Source organism: Poecilia latipinna, unplaced genomic scaffold (assembly GCF_001443285.1).
Source record: "Poecilia latipinna isolate Pla-1442-1.1 unplaced genomic scaffold, P_latipinna-1.0 Scaffold1863, whole genome shotgun sequence".
NCBI classification, from domain to species: domain Eukaryota; kingdom Metazoa; phylum Chordata; class Actinopteri; order Cyprinodontiformes; family Poeciliidae; genus Poecilia; species Poecilia latipinna.
The window spans coordinates 84896-106874 of NW_015114479.1; the positions used below are offsets into that span (position 1 = coordinate 84896).

The following is a 21979-nucleotide window of genomic DNA, read 5'->3' on the forward strand; positions in this document are numbered from 1 at the left end:
TTGTTTAGTATGTGATAATATTGTTTTTCCTTTATACGCCTCATTTTATTTTATTTTTTTTCCTTCAACTGGACTCCACTTCACTAAGCAGTGCATATCATAGAGATGAACATGTGATTCCAACTTATTTTTCATGTGTAGCTGTAGCACATGGTGTTCTGGTGCACTAAAAGATTAAGCTTTGCATCAATGTCTACATGGTTTCATTATATGAATGACATCAGATCCCGGAAAAAATAAATAAATAAATAAAAATCCACACTAAATGGAATTAAGTTTGCCATGTTTATTCATTGGGAATGCCACTGCATCAAGAGGATACTGAAATATTTTATTGATCACAAAAGTTGATTGGCTCATTCATTATGCAGCCCATGAAAGCTCTTAACCTTAACTAAACAATTCCGACAACTGACACCGTTGACTGAGACTATTTGGACAATTAAACAATAAATGTTTAATGTTTAATATAAAGATGCATTTCTTTCAGATTGATATTTCCAGACGGACTTTCAAATGAGTATTCCCTGGTCACCATCTTCCGTGTGAGACGAACTACAAAAAAAGACCGCTGGTACCTTTGGCAAATATTTGACCAATCAGGAAGCAGTCAGGTAGGTGTGTTGTAATGTCGTACAATGCTGGTCAGAGGCTTGAATGTCATCTCGTGCATTAGAAGTGGAATGACGGTACAACAGACATCTTGGACGAGTTTTAAAAACGAAGAATTTTTAAATTCTTTTGGCTTGAATAAATTCAAGCCAAAAAGTTTAATTTATTGTGAATTTTATCTAACTGAAAAAGGATTTAAAAAAAAAACAAAAAACCTACAGACTCAGATATATGAAGTACATAAATCCCTACATTTATTTGGATAGATTTCTCTTAGAAAGTGTCTCTTTCAACATGTTTTTCTAGCCATCAAAATGCTTTTGGGATAATTCTGGCTGGATAGACATTTAGAGTTAACTTAATTATTTTTTTTAAAATTAAATCTGTTTCCTGTTATGAAGAGTTGGCATATGTGTATTGTATACAGTATATTTAAGACTGTATGCACCCTGTGTGGATTTGAAAAATTTCCCAATGAGCACAAATTTTATTTTAAAGTCCCCCAATAAATTTGACATTCATGCCTATGTTGAATATATGTAAACTTCTGACCAGGTCTATAGATCAGAGTAATGTACATATTAATCAAAATACTATCATTTTTGATGAGCAATCTCTTATTAAACTCTTCTTAACTCCTCAGGTGTCAGTGGTGGTTGATGGTGATAAGAAAGCAGTGGAGTTTTCTTCCCAGGGTCTGCTGAAAAACTCTTTCCGCTACACGTTTAAGAGTCGTGACCTGCATGCCCTCTTTGATCGCCAATGGCACAAGCTTGGCATTTCTGTTCACAGTGACACAGTTTCCATTTATGTCGATTGCACGCTGGCTGAAAAGAAAATGACTGATGAGAGGGACAGCATCGATCTCAACGGGCGCACACTCATCAGTACACGAGTGGAAGATGGAAGGCCTGTGGATGTATGTTCCCATGACTCATTTTTAAATAAATATTTTTGTTCTGGAATAAATTCACATCTAGCACCATATTTATTGGCACAGTTGCTAAAACGATAGAAAATGATAAAAGATGGAAATTTATCACTTCACAAAATTCAGCTTAAATAATGATCTCAGCATGTCAGTACTTACATTATTTTGATAATTCATATACCGTATTTTTCGGACTGTAAGCCGCTACTTTTTCCCACACTTTGAATTATGCGGCTTGTAGCCTGGTGCGGCTTTTCTGTGGATTTTCCTCCAACCACCAGGGGGCTCTTTAGCAGGAAGTGAATCATTGGAAGTCAAAATTAGAAATCAAAGAAGAAAGTGCTAATTTTCATTTAGAACAAGCATATGCTAGCAGCAGCCACGACGGAGGAATTTCTTCAAACTCATATGATGCAGCTTTTAAGTTGAAGGCTATCAACAATCTGGCAGTACAGGAGGGAAATAGAGCCGCTGCACGTAAACCATGATTCAGCGTGGAGGGCTGCGTCCTTAACCCTCTATGGTACGCATAGTGATGCAAGTTGGGGAAAAAAAAATGTTTGGGATTTTTTTAGACTTAAAATAAACCAAGTAAACATAATAAAGACACATTTTTAAAAAATATAATTTTTTAAAATAATTTTTTTGTTGACGTTACCATTTGGCAACACTGTACCATAGTGCAAACTAATGAAAGCAAGAGAGTTTGGGTTATTATTGTAAAAACCTTTATTTAAATCTAAATAGTCTCCAGTAGCAATAGTAGTTAACAATAAAACTAATTTGATAGCTAAAATCAATTTAATTTATTGGCATATTTCATTGATATAATGGTTTTGAGTGTCTTGATCCTGCCGTCTTTGCCTTACTGCTTGTGGAAGTTGATGAAGCAGTTCCTCTCAGCTTCCAGTGGAAGAGGTGGGCCTAGAAAACAAATAAATATCCTTAGTATGTTATGAACATGCCAGTTTAATGCAACACACAAGACATAATTGCACGTTCACCCTCATTGTTGGCTCATAGTCTCCATCATCCTCACTCTCATTGCAAAGTTGCAAGCTGCTCATTTTCTTCAACACTAAATCCTAATGCATCCTCACTATCATAAAAAGGAACTGCTAGATTATTTTATTCCTAAGAAACTATAAAACATTGTTGCATTAATGATGTAAATGGAAAAAAGAGTATCAAAGATACACATATGCAATATGAAAGGACTCACAAAATGCATTGTTATAGCAAACTTTAGAAGATAATACGCCCGGCCAACAATACAATTGGAATCCTAATGGTACAGTGTTGCCATACGGCAACATCAACATTTTAATGGTTTATAATTATTAAATGATCAAATACAGCACAATGAATGACAGAATAGTGAACTTACCTCATTTATTGTAGAGTGTGTATTTTTTTCCCAGTCAAAAAATGTCATAAAAATACGTTTTTTCATTATTTCTGAGGAGTTCAATGGTGAGGCCTTGCTATGTGAAGAGGTCTGTAGAAAAGGATGTCAAACGTCTCTCCAGAAAATCATGTGACAGATTTCAACACTCCTATTGGTTTTCTTAGGGCCTCATCTCTCTTTCAGTGTACTACATTGTAAAATTGGAGGTACTGTATATGTGTGGAAGGGCTTCAAGTGATGTGTTGCCAAATGGCAACATTATACCATAGAGGGTTAATATATCCAGCAGATGTATTAGGACGCTTCCCTCTGCTGCAGAAATCGGAGATACCAGCGGCTTATAGCCCTGTGCGGCTTATATATGTACGTTTCCAGTTTTTTTTTTATTTGTAGGTGCGGCTTATAGTATGGTGCGCTCTATAGTCCGGAAAATACAGCAATTGGCTTCAATGTATTAAGTCTTAACATCCATCCATTTTCTGTACACCCTTGTTCCTAGCAGGGTCAGGAGGAGTGTTGGTGCTTATCTTTAAGTCTTAACATATATATTTTTTTTAAATATCTTGAGTGTTGGATTACTAAGCAGAATGTTTTTATTGGATTATTGCACATGTGGCTTTCAATTTATTCTAAAAAAAATGAATTTAAAATTAAAATATTAATCTGAGTGTGATAAATTATAGATATTTTTTTTTTTTACTGTGGGTGCTGCAATTAAGCAGTCTATGCATTAGAAGTTATTTAAGCATGTAACTTAAGAATTTTTATATATTTTATATTTTTACATTAAATATGTATTTAAATTGATAACATTTTTAATTAGTACTCTAGAACTTGCTGTTTGTCTGGAGAACAGTTCTGACACTTTTTTCTTAGTTATTTTATTAAATGGAAAAGACCAAATAACACGTGCTTTAAGTAAGGCAGACGTGTTGATCTGCATACGTCAAGAAATGTTTTGAGGAAAATAGCTACTTTAACTACAGTGAGAGCCACAATTCAAGTCAAGCTGTGCCATACAGCACTGGATGAAAAACTTTGTTCTGTCAGTTAGGTAAAGGAAATAAAAACGTCAAAACACATTGGTAGAGAACAGCTTCAAATTACCCAGTGTGAGAAGATGAAGCTACAATGAAAGATTAATTCATCCTGAGGATATTAGCAGATCTTTTATCAAGGATGCCAATAGTTATGAGAGATAGTATAAAGATTAAACAGTGTTTTGTCCTGAAAGTTTTGGTACTTTCTGCTGATTTGATCAAGCCTGGACAACCAATTAAAATGCACTCAAAACATTTTAAATTATCCTCCAGGGACATGCCTTTCTGATTGGCGTAAATCTTCTATTGATTCCTAGCTCTGAGCCTCCTCTAGTAGCTCGAACAGGCGGCTAAAAAAAAAAACTAAGGTCAGCTTTGCCATTTGATCACTCATGCCTTTGAATAGACTTTGGCTTAAGTAGGATTAACAGCTGACTTTTTACCCCATGTAATTCATGAATTACATAAATCAGTAAACGTGTTGCAGAAGGTAAAGCACTTAAGGAAGTCTTGTTATTTAGATCTAGAATCTTTAAGCTGTTTGCTGTGATGAAGACTCCACTCAATACTGTTGATCTAAAAGAACAAACCACGTGACAATTTGAAATGTTGCAACCAAAGAAACACATTTGTACGTCTCTGAGAGTGATAATGACAGTAATCTTGCATTAACTTGAACTCTTCTTAACAGATTGAGTTGAGACAAATTCTGATCTACTGTGACCCTTACATGGCTGAAATGGAAAACTGCTGTGAGCTGCTTGAGCCAAAGGTAAAATGTTTTCATTTTTAACAACATATTCTCGCAACAAAACTGCTGGGTTAGCAAAAATAAAGGATTTATGCTTGGGTAGTTTGAAACAAACATTTATGTTCCAGTTTGTCAGAAGAAATGGTAAAATATTGAAATTTTTGCCTGAAAATATGATGTCAATGGATTTTTGTTGATGACTGTATTTCAAACCGGAGAAAGAGTCTGCTGCTTTTTTTATTCACGTTTTAAAGTTGCAGTAGGTAACTTTTACAAAAATGTACTTTTTATAAATTTGCTGAAACTGTCACTGTGTCCTGAGAGTGTAATCTGAGACAGTGCTAAGACCTGATTAGTTGTTTCTGATGGAGCAGTCAGAAAGTGTACGTCTGCAGATATTAGTAGGACCTCAGGGAGGAGGCAGATGAGCTTGATGTTTTTACAGATTATCTGTCTCAAATTATGCTGTCAGGACATAGTGACAGCTTTAACAAATTTATAAAAAGCATATTTTTTTTATAAAAGATACCTACTGCAACTTTAATTTGAAATTAAGGTAGCAATTTAAAAAAAAGTGTAGCAAATTCTAGAAATGGTTAATTCCACTTTTCTGTAATTCAAATCGAATATCCTCAGAGGAAGACATTTGTTTGTGGTTTATCAGTTGACATAAAATTTCTGATTCAACAGCTTTTCTTACACAGTGGAATAATTAAAAGTATAAGAATTAAATAAATTTGTTTGAAAATTATACCCTCCCTGAAATAGAGTAAGAGAAGTCTTCCATCACAATTAAATCAATGAGAGCTAATGTTATAGTTATTAATGACCTTTTAACCTCAAACAATGTGTTCATGAAGATGCAGTCAACCTAGTGTAAAGTTACTCTTAAGGAGTTGAGGCTCCTGTTGGGAGCCTATCAGCCTATTAATCAAACAGGAGAGGCTACATGTGGTGAGCTGGGTTACACTGTTGTTAATTCTGGGAGTATTTTTCTGCTGTGAAACAAACTCAAAATAAAATGTCTAATTGGTGAAATTTCTGTACCGATCCAGTGTGGAGTCAACAGGACATTTATTGGGACCTCCCCTCCTCTGGTTACAGCCCAGAGTCCCCTGATGCCGTCTCAGCCGACCTCACAATCAATTGACACATGTCACTGTCCAGGAGAGAAGGTACAATCAATTCCTCCCAACAGGAGCCTCAAATGGACTACAGGGTAATGGTTACTGTAAGTGTGCCAGTTCTGATTTGATATATCATGTAATCATTCCTGTAATTATATTTCTTTGAAAGCCAACCGAAAGCACCTGCAATCTATTAAACACTGGTGCAATTATTCTGCACATGGTGGACATACAGTGTCCAAAGTAGGGAAAAAAAAAAAAAAAAAAACCTACTGATTTCACTGCAAATATTAATCTACTTTTAAAATTAAAATTGTGTTCTTCATGCTGCTTATGTTCAGTTCCATATTTAATTTTTTCTACAACTGTAAAGACTAAATATCACATCCAGAAAAACTACATCCCTTGAAAGTATGAAACATAAATTAATCACAATCAGCCTTACCTTAAGTTTTTAAAGGAATATAGAAATAATAATAATAAAAAATAATTTTATGAAATAAAAATAGCTTTTTGTGACCCATTCTCTCACTGAATATAGACTCCCAAATCTGGAGAACATTGTAGCATGTCCTAAAGGCAACACCTCTACATTTTTCAAATTTTTAAGGAAATAATTTTCTACTTTACTAATCCCCCCACCCCAAAAATAAAAAAAATAAAAAAAACAAGTATTTTACATCAATATGTTCATTTGAGGTTTAGTGACAGAAAAAAAGGATATAGTGAGGACTGCCTCTTAGAAGATCATCGGAGCGGGACATGTTGATAAACAATAGTGAAGGTTAACATGAAAAAAAAAATGTCTCCTCACTCATAAAAACAGTATCTCTATTGGGAACATTTCTACCTCAAGACTATTTAACAATTGGAATGTTTCATGAAGGAACCCAAGGCTGAAAAACAATGACACACCTAAGACAAATAGCTTGAGCTGGGAGTCAATAGCCACGGAGGTGACCATGAGTGTTTGCACAAAGTATACCAGGCAAGAAAGTAATTTCTATTACAGATGTTTAATGGCGGTAACGAGTCAGTTTTTTTTTTTTTTTTTTTAAGTGAAGAGTCGATATGATTTTTTTCTGAATTTGAATAAGTAATCCCAGTCAACTTTAAATCCACCAGAGAACAGTTTACTTTTAAATGTTTCTAATACAAATGCATCTTCTAAAATATCTTACTAATTTGTGCTTACAGGAAGATGCTGGTGTTCCAGGTGTGCTTGGGCTGTTTAAACAAAACAGGGAAAAAGGAGACAAGGTAAGGACAACATTTGAATCAGTGTTAAATAAATGTTGGAGTTTGAAGTGTTCTTCCATTTTAGGTTAGCCAGTTGGTCAGTTCCACACTCTGCCATAAATGACATTGCTTTTACTTCCAGATACATTCTCGTCGGTTTTGTTTTGCCATATTTCTTTGTGAATTAATTTATTTAGCCAGTGCGGCTAGTTTTCCAGGAACTCTGCACGGTCTGAATGTCAGGGTAGACAGCAATTTTCTGTAGGACAAATTTATCCTTGAGTGTTCAGGAAAAGAAAGGATCCATCTCTCCCGCAGAGAGCAAATGTCAGTGCTGTAGTGTCTGGCAAAGCCTCATGTTCTTCTGTCAAGGTCCTTCAGTGAGGCTACCATACAATTACCTCCACAAGGTGAAATTTCTCCCAACTCACCCAAGGCGTGTGAATTGGGAAATCATAGATTTGTACAATCAGTAGAAAGCAGGTATAGTTTGAAAAGAGAATGCCCCTTTTTCATGACTACTCGATAGACATGTTGAATTGTAAATTGTAAATGCCCACTTACTGAAAATTGTTGGTGTTATGTCAGCTGGAGGACATGGAGGAAAAAAAAAAAGAACAAACCATTGAATCCCCAGACAAACGGTGTTATTTTTCCCCAGATGAATCCCATTGTTTGGCCGATTAAATCCCCTTTTGACTGTTCATGCAAAGTTAAAGAAGGCTGGAAAGGAGAATGCATTCGACTATGAATGGTGGCAGTACTGAGTGTGTGATAAGACCAGATGGCTTTTAGGGTCACTCTCCTAATTAACATCGTGTAGTTGCGGTATTAAAATATGTAGGATTGTTACTAGAACTTTTTGTCTGAGAAACAAAAGTTTCCTCTTTAATTGAAGACTCAATCACCTCAGACAAACAATGCGTCACTTATACCCGGTATATGTTGTCATGCTCACAGTGCTCTCCAAACATGCCATATAACCCATCTTAAAACAATTTTAGATATTCTATGAAAAATATCCAAATGTGTTAAACATTTCCATACGTTATAACTGGCTGCTCATTGTTTTTAATTGAAAGATAAGCTATTGCAGTGTTAGTGATTAATTACTAACTAAATTTATGGCTAAAAACGACAATTAGAAACTATGTGACAAAGGATAGAAAAATGAAAATGCTGGTTAAAAGATTATTTTTAAATTTTTTATTTTTTTTCCTTACTTGCTTTATTTAAAACAGTACAGCTGGCATCTCCACTTAAAAAGAAACTCTGTGTGGTAAACCCTCCCTGGATATAGTTACAAACAATTAAGTGTTAGATTGGGGAAAAAAAAATAGATGAACATACACCACCTGATTTAAAGACAGTAAAAAAAAAAAAACTCCCAAAAGAACGTTGTTAAACATTATGCCACACGGTTTTGTACAGTCCTCCTTTAACTAGCACGACCCACCTCCAACTTTCTGGCCAATAAAATGGAGACACTGACGAAAGAATGCTAAGCTACAGCTATTTCAGAGGATTGTTCTAAAAGCAGATGCAAATAAAAATATTTACGATGCACTTTACTTAGCAGCAACTCAAATATATTGTCCCTTGTCACTGATGTAGCCTAACATTAAGTTTGTGGAGGGAGCCGCAGTGTGCACTGTTCAGACTTTTTTGTTGTTAGAGTTTATTCAAGTGTCACATTTTAATAGTTATGACTGTTCCCCTGTTTTTCCGAAGTACTGAAATAAGAATGTCAAAATATATATTTTTTTCCAACAAGTTTGACCTCTATTATTTTCTCGTTTTCTACAAATGCTTAATCTTCAAATATTTTTTTAAGACTTTAAGGACAAAATGATATTTAAAATGACATTTAATCAAATCTGTTTTCTTTGTGTAAATGGTTTGATATGGATATGAAGCAGGCTATTCATGAATAAAGGTCAATCCTTTAGTATCAATATTGTCATTGATTGTGTGTGCTCACTGGCCATGAGTCGGTTTCTCACACCTGAAATCAAATTTCAGGTCTTTATTTAAAATCAATACTTAGCACCATTTGTTTACTGACCAGACCACAAAATTGACAACAAATCCCATTACAGACTTTAACACAGAATCGATCAAGTTAAGGAAAACATGCTCAGGGACAACACATTTAACACTATGAGCCCTGCTGTAAAAAAATGTTAAGAAATAAAGAAAAAAATGTATTCCTTTTTTTTCTTACTCTTTCCTGTTTTCACACTAGTCTAATTTAACAACATGTTCTTCTGAATGTAGTATGTTTATCAGAGTGTGCTGTTGAAGCAAAGACAAAATGACAGCCACTTGAGAAAGGTATGTAGCGGGTATAGTAATAACAATAATTATAAGTCTTCAAACAGAGTAAACAGGATCTGAAACATGGAAAGAGTGACTGGCAGTGGAAAGGAAGAATCCAGCCAAGAAACTCTGAAAAACCAGGAACTTACATGCTGAAGTTTGGGCGGTAAAATGACAAAATAATCAGATAAACTAATCGGTGTCTGTGTGGAACATATGTGGCAGAATGACAGCAGGGAAATTAAGGGAGGAATACCAAATGGAGCTGAACAAGATTCCAATGTCTAATAAATAGATAAGGAAAAGGTCCGACAATAACGTAAGATAAGTACAGTTAATTCAAAAGTACACAGATCAAAAATGGGAACACCCTTGTAACGATATTGAACTGACTAAGATAATGCCTACAGACCATTACAGAACAACAAGGAAATTATAGAAATGACCCTTGGTGACACCAAGAGTCATTTCTATCTATCACTCTATTGATTTAGATTATGACATCCATTTTTATTGTTTATCATTCCACCTCTCTTGCGCACTGTATGTTGTCAACACTTCGGTAAATCTGTTTGCACAAAATCATAATGTCACAGTGCAATCTGGTCAATCTGAAGACAATGATTCTACAACATAACTAACGATTTTCTGTTTAATTATGATCTCTGTTTTTGTTTTTTTGGCAACACTTTATTTGAAGGGGGTTGAATAAGACTGACATGACACGTTCATAAACATGACATAACACCTGTCGTGAACATGAATAAGCCTTCATGAATATTTATGACTCTTGTCATAAGGCGTCATTCGGTAAATTATGACATTTTTAATACAAAGTTGACATTATTCAAAATGTCTTTGTTATGACAACTTGACATTAACCAGGAAATCATTACTGTTTAAACTTTACCTTTAATAACATAAAGATACCTAATTTTTAAAGTGCAATCAGTAATACTTTTATAACAAATTTATATCAATGTATAAAAGTGTCATAATTTACCGAATGACGCTTTATGACAACAGTTATAAATATTGATGAAGGCTTATTCATGTTCATGACAGGTGTTTATGACAGTGTCATGTCAGTCTTATTCAACCCCCTTCAAATAAAGTGTTACCGTTTTTTTTTTTATTTTGTTTCTCATGTATTCCCCTACTTTGAGTAATGATAGGTTAATTCGCTCCAATTTACTCTTTGTTTACAATAAATTTGCTAGCTACTATTTCTCCCATGTAGTAGAAGTGATTGCGTTTAATAGATGCACACAAGAAGCATGTTTAAAACGTGGAAAAAGACAGTAGCTTGAGGTTAATGCTGACATAATGACTGTTTGGAAAGGCCATATTTAAATTACAATTCAAATCAACACTTTAAAAGGCACAGCAGCAAGAGTGCCTCTCAAACCATTAGCGCAGAGCGGTGCTTTGAGATAATTTAATGCACCTCATTTGAAGTTTTAATGAGTCTAAACAAACTGAGTTTGATGGGTTTAATAAAGTGATGTAAATAGTTTTGATGGTATATTCGCCAAACGCATTGAAAGGGTGGTTTGATTTAATTGAATAGACAGGGATTTTATGGTATGATATGATATGAAATGATACACTGCACTATAAGTACTTAGCACAGTTGGAATATGATCATCATTCAGAGCGAGCAGATGATAGTTGGAAACAGCAGAATGCCACCGATTATGGGGTAAAAATGCTTCTTACACCTTGTTAAATTTGCATTTGTTTCTCTGCAACCGCTGCTGTTATAAAAACCTCCATCAGCACAGATGTCATTTCTTTTAAACCATCTGTTGAATATCACATGATATCCCAAAACATCAGGCTTTGTGTGAGCAGCGTGTAGCCGCTTCTTTTCTTTTACTCACTCTGACCTTTCCTGTCGTTAACTCCACAACTAAATTATGAGGGCAGCACAATTCTGTTAAGTCATACTGATTTCTGAATCTCCAACGGAGATTATTACATGGATCTTCACTCTTTAAAAAAACATAAAAGGAGTTAACAAAAAAAGATTAATAAGGTGAGCTCGTAATACTTTCAATTAGCAACAGGAGCATCTAATTCGGTGGGAGATTCAAAAATAGTGTGAGTATACTCTATAACAATTTAGCTTGACTTTGTAGAGATTAATCAAAGGCATCTGGACAATTTGAGGCATTTAAAAAGCCCATAATGAGAGCTGCTGGGCAATCATCATGACCTATACGGAGAAAATTTCTTGGGAAAGTGTGAGGGGATTACTTCCACTGTGCTACTCCAATGGAAAGTACTATCCCGCATTACAGTGAGTTTGATGGAGGATTCTTATGCAGTGCAAGGGGATTAAAGTGCTATGATTAATCCAGAATCCCCCAGGAAATTAAACAGATAAGTAGTGGGTTATAAGAATGCAGCTTACTTGAAAGGAAATCCATTTTCTTTGGCCTCGCACATAAACCCTGCTATTGCTAGCTTTACAGCTCCTGCATGTACATGCAAAGAAAAAAATAAAAGTTTTTTTCCACTTTTATAATACATTTAATTTATTTTGCACAGTTCATAAGTCTGATGCTCTCGTGATTTCTGTTTTCATTTATACTCTTGGATTATACACATTGCACCTGTAAAGTGAATTGCTGTAGGAGTTTTAGTCTGAGCAGTATGTTGCTGACCATAAATTTTGATAAGCTCCCAAAACCGCTCATTGTTTCTATTATGCTCATCTGTGTTAAAATGTTATTAGGTTTTCCTGAGAACAGGTTTTTGTGTCAGAGGCCTAAAAGGAAATTTGAATGCGAACAATGCGAACAATGCGAAATATGCTTTCCTCACACTGGGTTTATCTTCTTGTTAGTGAGTGACATTAGCAAATGGGAATTCTTATAATTAATTTTAAAACCAAACTACATCATTATTCATATCTTCACACACGATATGAGTCACCTTCATAAATGCAAAAGTTACACAGACTTTCTTTTTTTTAATAAAAGTAGCAATAATGGTCAAACTATTATAAAAAAAATAGCAGCTCAGCTTCTGTGGTGGGCTGCATTTTAACCTAGAACTGGTACCTTTAGATTTATTTATTTCTTGTCCAAAGAAATGTGCAGCATCTGCCTTTTTATGTATCATTCATTCTTTCCATTCTTCATTCACTCTTTTTTATTCTCAAAATATAAAAAAGTGATTGTTGTTTTTTTTTTAATTTTTTTTTATTTTTATTAGTTTTTAACACTTATTTTTCATATTTTCAATTTTAATTTCTGACCAAAATTACGAAATGGAAAAACAAGCACAGGGCCAAACATAGTCAAACTCATCCGCTCTTTTAAGATTCTTCCAACCCGACCTCCTCATAGTCTGTCATGAACCTTTGGCCATTTGATGGTCCTGTCAGAGAATTACAAATTTAATGGCAATTTTTGCTAATAAAATTGTGAAAATTTGAATATGCATTTACTATGTATATCAACCAAAACCAAAACCCTCTCTAGTGCCGAGTCTCGCAAATGTCTGCAAATATGTCTGTAAATGTTTGTAAATATTCTGTCACTCCTTTCCAATCAGTTTAGTTTCCAATGCAAATTTCTGCATGTCTTACCGGTGTTGAATAAGTCTATAATCATATTGGTGTGTGTTTCCAGCTATGCCATTGTGTTTCCAGATAACCTGCACTATTACGTGCAGGACAAATTTGCTTGTCACGAGAATTTATTAAATATCAAAATCAAATTCTGTTCATCATTTGAACAGACAAAAGCAAGAAACTTTGGCATGAAGAGTGCAAATTTTAAAAGAGGATCATTTGTGGTTTTTCCACCAATGATGGTGCTCTGATCAGATTAGACCAAATATGAACAAAATTAATTTGAAGTAAAATTTTGTCCATAGGCTTAAATACTTTTACAAGGCACAAAATCCTTTCCATTAAAATTGATGTCAATACCTCCTTAACTCTTGTTCCACATTGCCTATGAACATATCCAAATCCAGTATTGAGTGCATGTTTCTCTGTTTTCAAGTTGATACAGTTATCATCACAGTTGTTGGTGTAATACAATGACTCTTACAGTGATTGGGATTAGCATTTTGTAGTTGTTAAGAAACAGTATACCAGTCTGCAGCTGCTGAGCCATAGTGTCAGCAAGAACTCGTGTGACAGCTGTAGTAGCAAGAGCACCGACGCAATGACAAGCCTCCATAATGCTATTCACTAATGTGTGAATGAGGGACCTTACTCTAACCTTTGTCCATGCTGTTTTCATCACAGTGGGACACACTGGGAGGTCAGGCTGCCAGGAAGCACTGGACATAACTTTGGGGTGTTGCTTTCTTTTGTTTTTGAGTTGATGGAGTTAGATGCTGCTGCTGTAACCGAACCAAGTTTTCGACCTTACTGAAATAAATTGAAGTTATGTAGGGGACAGGGATGCTATAACCTCACTAGCCCAAAACATGGGTGCCTGTTTGTCGGAGGGTGGACTGCATACTGCTGCAGAGATGCATGTTTCAGTTCCTAGCACTGGCATTTCGGCCTTGGCTGTGCGCCGTGTTGGACATACTTGGCATTCATCCTGGGTGGGGGCCAGAAAGGAATCATGTCCTTGTCAATGCAGCACTCACGTCTACTGGATGTTTGAGCTGTTTGTGCAAAGGGGGTTAGGATCTGAGTGTGAACAGCTCTAAGCATACCCAGTTGATGAAGCCTTCTGCTGCTGTGTGTGAACAACAAACGACTTACATATACAGCACACCTCATAATTATTGGCACCACTGCTGAAGATGTGTAAAAATAAAGTCATCCTTGCTTCTATGTACATTTACTGAGTGGCAAAGATTTCTCACATTATTTTTTTTATTTTTTTTTTTTTTAGGTTACTAAGACTACAATTATTGCCCCCTCATACGTTTGACCTACAGCACTGTTTTGCCAGTAAAACAGCACTTAGTCTTAAATATAATTTCAACAGGTGGAACCATTGATGCTGAATCATTGGTCATTCCTCTCTAGATCAGCAAGATTCCTGTGTCCTCTCTTCTGTTTTTCTTTTTTTCCTATTCTGGTCCTCCACAACGTTTCTTCAGGACTTAGTCTTTGCGTTGAGAAAGTGATAGAAGAAGGTTAATTACATGTTTGGTGAGCCCTTTCTAAGTTGATTTAGTCATACATCTTGGATTGTTATTTTGCAGAAGACCCTAAGGCTATCCATTTCCGTCTTTCACAGGTCACTAACTTTTTATTTAACATCTCCTAGCTCTCAGGGCCTTTCAATGTGAAACAATATAAACTCAGCATCACACATTTTCCACCACACCTAACAACGGGCATGAGGTAGTTTTCCACATATCCTTTGTTGTGTCATGCCAGACCCACCTGGAGTGTTTGTTGTCAAAAACCGTCTTGTTTCATCTGAGCAAACTATACTATTCTGATTAATGTCCCTATACAGTTTAAGCAAAGCCGAAACATTTGTGTTTTGAGCATTTGAATTTCCACCACAGCTCTTAAACAACCAGTATGAATATGGATAGTTTTTCTATTGAGATCTAGTAAACTTAAAATGCTCTTGTTCTCAGTGAGCATTGAGAAGTTTTTTTGTTTTGTTTTTGTTTCCCTATCTTGTCATCTTTCTCGCTATGGTGATGGGGAGGCAAGATAAAACTCAGTGGCAAGTGCCTAAGAGAAATGTCCCTGTGTGTCACATCATATTTACAGCAAAATGAAACAGAAGGTCACTGAATTACTCATTTAATATCCCTGGAAGCTTTGATCAACTGAAAATGGTAAAGTATATGTCACAATATATTACAGTTTTCCCCATATTTTTTTTATACTACTATTGTTAGAGTTGCCAGTTATAATATTGTATAAAATACATATATTTAAAAATATTTTAAAATGTCTTTGTAGTAGAAGCCATATTCTTGTAGATTTAATTGTTCTTCCAGTAATCTGCCGTTTTATCAAGCCTTGCATCAGAGATGGCTGTCTTAATCTACTACAGTTCCCCTCTGATAGTCAGGAACAACCGCTTGCTGTACCGCCAACACGTTGGTAATCTCTCATTGAAACTGAAGCTGCCCTGCAGCTTTTTTATAACATGGAACAAGAAAGCATGGGGTGTGTTTCTGGGTTAAAAGAAAATAAGTTATAATATGTAGAATATTGAAATTTTTAGATAAGTGTTAAATTTTACTAGATTGGGTGTCTTTTCACTCTGTACAATTCAGACTTCCAGCACAAGTCCAACTCCTGTCATCTCCAGAAACACTCAGATGACTCTGCAGTTGTCGGGGGTATCGGAGATGGACAAGAGGCTGAGTACAGAGAGCTGGACCTCTTTGTGGCATGGTGTGGGAACAATCATCTCATCTTAAATGCAAACAAAGCAAAGGAGATGATTGTAGATTTCAGGAGAAACAAGGTTAGATCAAACCCTATTTCTATCAGACTGGACTGGAGACACAACAGTGAAGTTGCCTATAAGAAGGGACAGAGCCGACTGTGCTTCTTGTCGAAGCTAAGATCATTCAAGGTTTGCAGCAAGATGCTGCAGATCTTCTATAAGTCTATTGTTCAGAGCGTCATCTCTACAAGAGATCTTTGCTGCCAACACCCATCGCAATCTACAATAACTCTTTGAAGAATTTAAATTAATATGAGTTGCAACAACATTTAATTTCCCTTTTTTCAAGCAATAAATATTTATGAATACAAATAGACCTTCCACAATAGCTTGTAATAACTTTGTCTGGAAATGATTAAGATAAAACATATACATATGATTTAAAAAAAAAATGCAGGTTTTAACAATGTTTACATTTTTTGTGGAATAATTGCAGTGAATTACCACAACAAAACGACACAGAGCGTCGTTAGTAATATTTTTAAGAACAAATTTTCTTGTCATCAGGTTATCATTTTCCACAAATGTCAACATCCTATGAAAGAAAATGTATCTATCCTCTTTTTGCAAAAGATTTACTTTTTCTTTTTTGTCAAACCTGGAAAAATAAGTGGGTGGCTCTTTAAAATTACATCAAATTTTCTATAGCACTATAAATTGTCTTTTCAAAAGGTTATGTCTCTTTCGATTGTAAAGTTTGCAGACCCCTGTACTTGATACTATCTACATGCATACCAATTGGGTAGATCCTTTGGAAATGGGCTTTTGAAACGTCAGCCAATGGGATTATTCTCGAGTATGGGAGATGGCTTAATCCAGGATATTTTTTGCACTGACGACATTGAGCTTATACCACGGTGACTTATTTCCTCACAAACCTTGATACATGGGGTGGAAAAGATCAGAAAAGAAAGCCAAACTGATTCATTCTATACATGTGAATTGTTAATGGTGTTGTTAGGAAACATATTTGACTGAGACAAACATTTTTACACTATTTGGGAAAATGATTGAGAGCAAAATTGTCCCCCATCTGTTAATACAATAAATGCAAAGAGCCAGTTGGCCTGGACACTCAAACAGTGCAGCCTGCTTGAGCTATGGGATGGCCGAGGTCATCCTAGTGTATGTCTGAGTTGCACACTAATAAAGAGTCAACAAGATCCAAAACATCTCACACATTTCTGGCAGAGTGTGTGGAAAGCAGTCAGCTAGTAAAGCTCAAGCAGCTTATTCACAAGCTGCATATAATCTCACATATGTTACAAACTTTACTAAAGCTGCAGTTCTGCAGTTATATGTGAGCTGAACCACACTGCAAGGAAACTGATATGTAGAAAATCCCCCCCCCCAAAAAAATATTTAAGTGAAAATTTCAAGAGGCCATTTTGTGTCTTATACACTTTCAATCTTGTCATTGCAGGGGGAACTTGGATCAGAAGGTCAAAAGGCAATCGATGGAGAGAGGGTGAGTACTGCTATCTCCAGCAGACATATAGTCCATACACAGCACATCAACAAGCTCCACTTTATTTTGTCAGGCAATCAATTCTTTAAGGCTTTTCATTTTTTGTGTGCCATGTCCTGAAGGTATAAATAAAGCTGAGGTTTTTTTTTTTTTAATGTGTGTGGCTTTTCTGTCATATCTCAAGTAGTAAGAGTGTTCTGGACTACTACACTGTCCTTGCACCAGAATTAATTGATATGTACAGAATGCAGCCATAGACTGGCATACCAATGGACTGAAGTAATTTTTCTAATTACCATGAGATCATTCTCTACCATGTTAAGGTCATTCTTTATTGCATGCACTCAGATCTGGCTGCACTGATTAAACTAATGCATGGCGGTGCTTAAATATTTGTGAACCGTTTCATAAGTTTCAATATATTTACAGAAACAGACATGTATTGCTGGAGATTTACATGTTCAGGAAGAGGAAAGGTCTGATTCATTTAAATAAATCAGGGAAAAGGTTTATGGTTTATGTTTTTTTAGAAAATATTTCAAATCTTTGTGGCAGATCCTTGTAAATATCCATAAGCAGGCGCTAACTGCTGGTGGTGTTCACAGGATGAAAGTGATTGGAGACGCTGGTTATTTATTTTTTTTATTACTACTTATTTATTTATATATTTTTACAAAAAAACTATATTTCATAAATGTGAAAATCAAAACATAAATAAATGATGGCCTCAAGGAAGGGTTCAATCCCTGCCAAATGTCAGAGTTCCACTGGGCAAGGCACGTTGTCGTCCACTTCTCCTTTTGGTGTACGTGTCTGTGCATTTGTGAGTGCAGCTGGTAAATGTGGCCATAGTGTAAAAGTATTGTGAGTGTTCTGTATCACATAAAAAAAAACTAAAGTTCAGCCTGTATGTTATACACCAACATGGACCAATAACCTGTAAAACATGATGGAGTTGGGATGCTGCATTTAGAGATGTAACAATATTGTTGTTAGGTTGCTGAGTCATACGACCTTCATCAGTTTGAGAAGTCTTTGGGTAAGAAAATCAATGCTAATTAATTGTTCCTTACTTAGAAATTTCATAAATGTGAAAGTGAATCCTTTTTAAAACAATGAAGGTGGGGTAGTTTGGTTGAATAAGTATGGAATGTTGTGTTCCCAGAGTTTTAGGAAGTACTGTGTGAAAGGCACAATATTGTCTAATACCTTTGTTTTTATTTTGTTTTTTTATTAATAAAATCAAGGCAATTTTTTTTTAAAAATGGAAATGCACTTGACATCAGAAATGATAATTATGGTAAATGTTAATTAGAATTATTTAGTTTTTAAATATGTTCCTCTTAAGTGTCTTGTGCTGAAAAAAACAACAACAACAAAACAAACAAAACAAAACAAAAAAAAACAAGAATTAGTGTTTCCATTTATTGAAACTCCGAAGGAAGAGGTACAGATGGTCAGAGTAGTTCCATAAAGAAATGTTTATTATAACCATGTTACATTTTAGTTAACAAAAAGCATCACTGGAAGTCAGCTATAGGTCTGTAGTCTATCACAGAGAGAGAAAAAAAGAAGAAAATAAAAACAGAAGTGAACGTACATCCATCAACCGCAGTTCTAAAACACATGGCCTGTATTGTGTAGATTATTTTTGTGCTACATAAACCTTTCTGACCCACTGGAGCATGGGCAGCAGAATGTTGGCAAAAAACCCAGGTTCTGTGAGTAGGGGAATGGAAGAGGTCAGAGCTCTTTGTCCTGCTTGGGGAGGCTGCTGCAGTCAGGGAATTGTGTTGTCATGGGGATGTGTATTTTCTCTTCAATATTGTTTTGGCTGGTGGTACAAGTCAGCATGGTAGGGCCTAAAAGATTTGATACATTGCTCCACACTCAAAAGCCATCAGAAGCTGACAAATACAAATATGCTTGTATTGATGCAATTTCTAAGGTTAGCTTCATCAGCAATCTCCACTAATAATCTGAGTCAAGATATTTTTTTGTTTGTTTATATGTGCTTGTTGCACCTTTGAATAGGAGCATTTTAATCACTATGCATCGTTGTCACACTCAGCCTGGGCTGGTAGATCATGTTCCTCTGTTTTTGTTGACTGTAGTGGCCTTTATTTGATAGTTGTCAGACAGGAAAGTGGGTTGTGAGAAAAGACATGCAGCAAAGGTCTTCAGGCCAGGAATTGAACCTGTGACGGTTGCGTCGAGGATTAAGGCCTCCACACATGGGCCGCGCTTTACCCCTGCACCACCACCACACCCCGAAAATGATCTGTAGTTAAGTAAGCAATTAAGTAGATCTAAAACTATCGAGGTTCTTATCATTTTCAGGACAAATTTACATACATTTACAGACTCAAATTCCTAATTTCTAAAATAAAAGTCAGATGTCGTAGTTGACACTCTGCTTTAGCGTGCATTCACACCAGCTGAATGCACTCTAACGTTAATAAGGTGTATTAAACACCTGTGAGGCATTTAGTTGTGTGCTTTTTTGACTGCATAACTTCCAGCCCTGACCACTTGTACCAGCTTCTTGTTGCAAACCTGAGATAAAAGTAACTGGACTTGAGCAGTAAACCAATTAAGGTGGAAAAAAAAAAGACTCTGAATTGGCAGTGTCTAAATTCAAAGCATTGGTTTGTACCCCGACAACCAGCATGGGCCCTTTTGTTCGAGCATAAGTACCTCCTGACATGTTGAAAAGCCAGTTGACGTCATGTGACCATTTGCATATGAATGACATAATCAGGTTTATTTACAGAGGAATCTCAAGACCACCTAACTAGAAATTAACTCCATGCACATCAAAGACTGACTGATTTGTAGTCACAACATCACACAAACTATAATGGGAGGCTGTAAACTTGTGTAGTGCCTTGGATTGTACACAGTATTTACTGATTGGAAGAGGTGCCTTCAATGATCAGTTGGAAAACCGCGGAGCTCTTCAGCCAGGGCTCCCCTTGACTTGATAGCAGCACATAAAATGAAACCAGCTGAAATCACGCTCACTGAAACAGTTTGTAACTTCAGAAAAACTCACAAAATCATTTTAGGCAACTTACTTGGATCCTTCAAAGACAAAGGCCTCTTTAAGAGGTAAATAATTTGCCTAATGTGAGGCGGATAAGTCTGCTGATATTTTTTTATTTTATTTTGTTTTATTTTATTTGTATTTTAAGGTTGCCCTGCTTCCTTCTGCTCTCTGTGGATGCAAACCAGAAAAATACCCGATCAGTATTCAGCTATAAACAATGAAATTGACAATCCCATTTTCGCCAAGTATCTTGTCATGAGCAACAGTTCCAGGAACTCAAATAAGTTTGCCTGGAGCAGTAATTGTTTTTGAGCTACAAACATCCCTTAGCTGGTTGTCTTTGCTTTGGTCATGTACACATGACTCACTATCTTTGCTCTCCAGGTAGTCATTTTCCTGTGCCCGAGGCAACTTTGCCTCTGGCAGGTGGGTTTGTCCATCGTTTTAGATATGTATAATGGAAGAAAAAGATGTCTCTGAAATGTGTTTAGAACTGGCAACCTTTGCAAAAGCAACACCGGCTGAACCCAGAGTGAAATAGTGGCTGTATCTTATTCATCTGACAAGTGATAGGAAGTGATATGCTGACACCTTTATTTAAAGCATTCTTAGTTGGAATATGCACTGAAATTAAATGTCAAATTTATCTTTCCGTTTAGTGATTCTTAAACTTTAAGCTTCTTTTCAAACTTTAATCTTTATGGTAACATCCAAGGCTGCATTATATCAAGAAAGTAATTGCAGTACTCTTGCTTAAAATTGTAGTTACAATATTGATTATGATTTATACACATTTCCCCGATTCTTTCTCATCTTTACCTTTGCACAATGTTCCAGCCACACCTTGTGATCATTAGCATTTCAGCCACTAAAAATGTACATCAAGTGTGAAGATTAGAGGCTGTTAGAGTCCAGTAGGTTAAATGTATTATCCAAATGCATTCCATTTAGGCATTAAGAGGCCGTCGGATATAAAATACTTCCAGATGTTGCATCCAAGTAGCTCTTTGTATCTACAGTATTGCTCACACTGCTCTTACGAGGGTGACTGTAATCCGATATATTATGCTGACTGGACAGGGTGCCAGTAAATCACAAGGAAACACAGAGACACACAAAATAATAATAATAATAATAATAATAATAATAATAATAATAATAATAATAATAATAATAATAATAAAAACAATACACACATTTCTGAAAGCAATTTAATTTATGAGGACCACTTATTAAAAAAAAAAAAATATTTACTCCAACATTGGACTATTTACAATGTTGATTAAACATTTGAACTAGCTTTCCATCCTGTCACATCTCTTTCCTTTCCAGTATCACTGTTCTCAAGCAACACAAATGAGGGCTGCTGCCTTCTTCACTCGAACTGTTTTAAGTTTATGCAGCAGCAGTAAGATCAATACTGTCTCCAGATTTACAGAGGTTGTGAGTGCATTTAATGCACAGAGCACAGCGCCGCTAACTTAATTTATAATTTACATTTTAAACTTGCCATTATAATTTCACTTACCAAGACTAATTTTTTTTTTTTTTTTTTTTTTTTTTTTCCCAAAAAAACATTTGGGGTTGCCATATTTAATAAAAATTTTCTCAGTAAATTAAAATAAATAATA

General features: G+C 35.6%; 1 protein-coding gene across 1 annotated transcript in view; it reads left to right on the forward strand.

The window, feature by feature from the left end:
* The window catches only part of col19a1 (collagen, type XIX, alpha 1), a 68004-nt gene that overhangs the window by 11526 nt on the left and 34499 nt on the right, over positions 1 to 21979 (forward strand). The window contains exons 5-10 of the mRNA XM_015014936.1: positions 491 to 614; positions 1256 to 1531; positions 4683 to 4763; positions 5798 to 5917; positions 7067 to 7129; positions 17255 to 17299. Coding sequence (XP_014870422.1) covers positions 491 to 614; positions 1256 to 1531; positions 4683 to 4763; positions 5798 to 5917; positions 7067 to 7129; positions 17255 to 17299 — 709 coding nt within the window. The remainder of the gene's footprint in view (positions 1 to 490; positions 615 to 1255; positions 1532 to 4682; positions 4764 to 5797; positions 5918 to 7066; positions 7130 to 17254; positions 17300 to 21979) is intronic.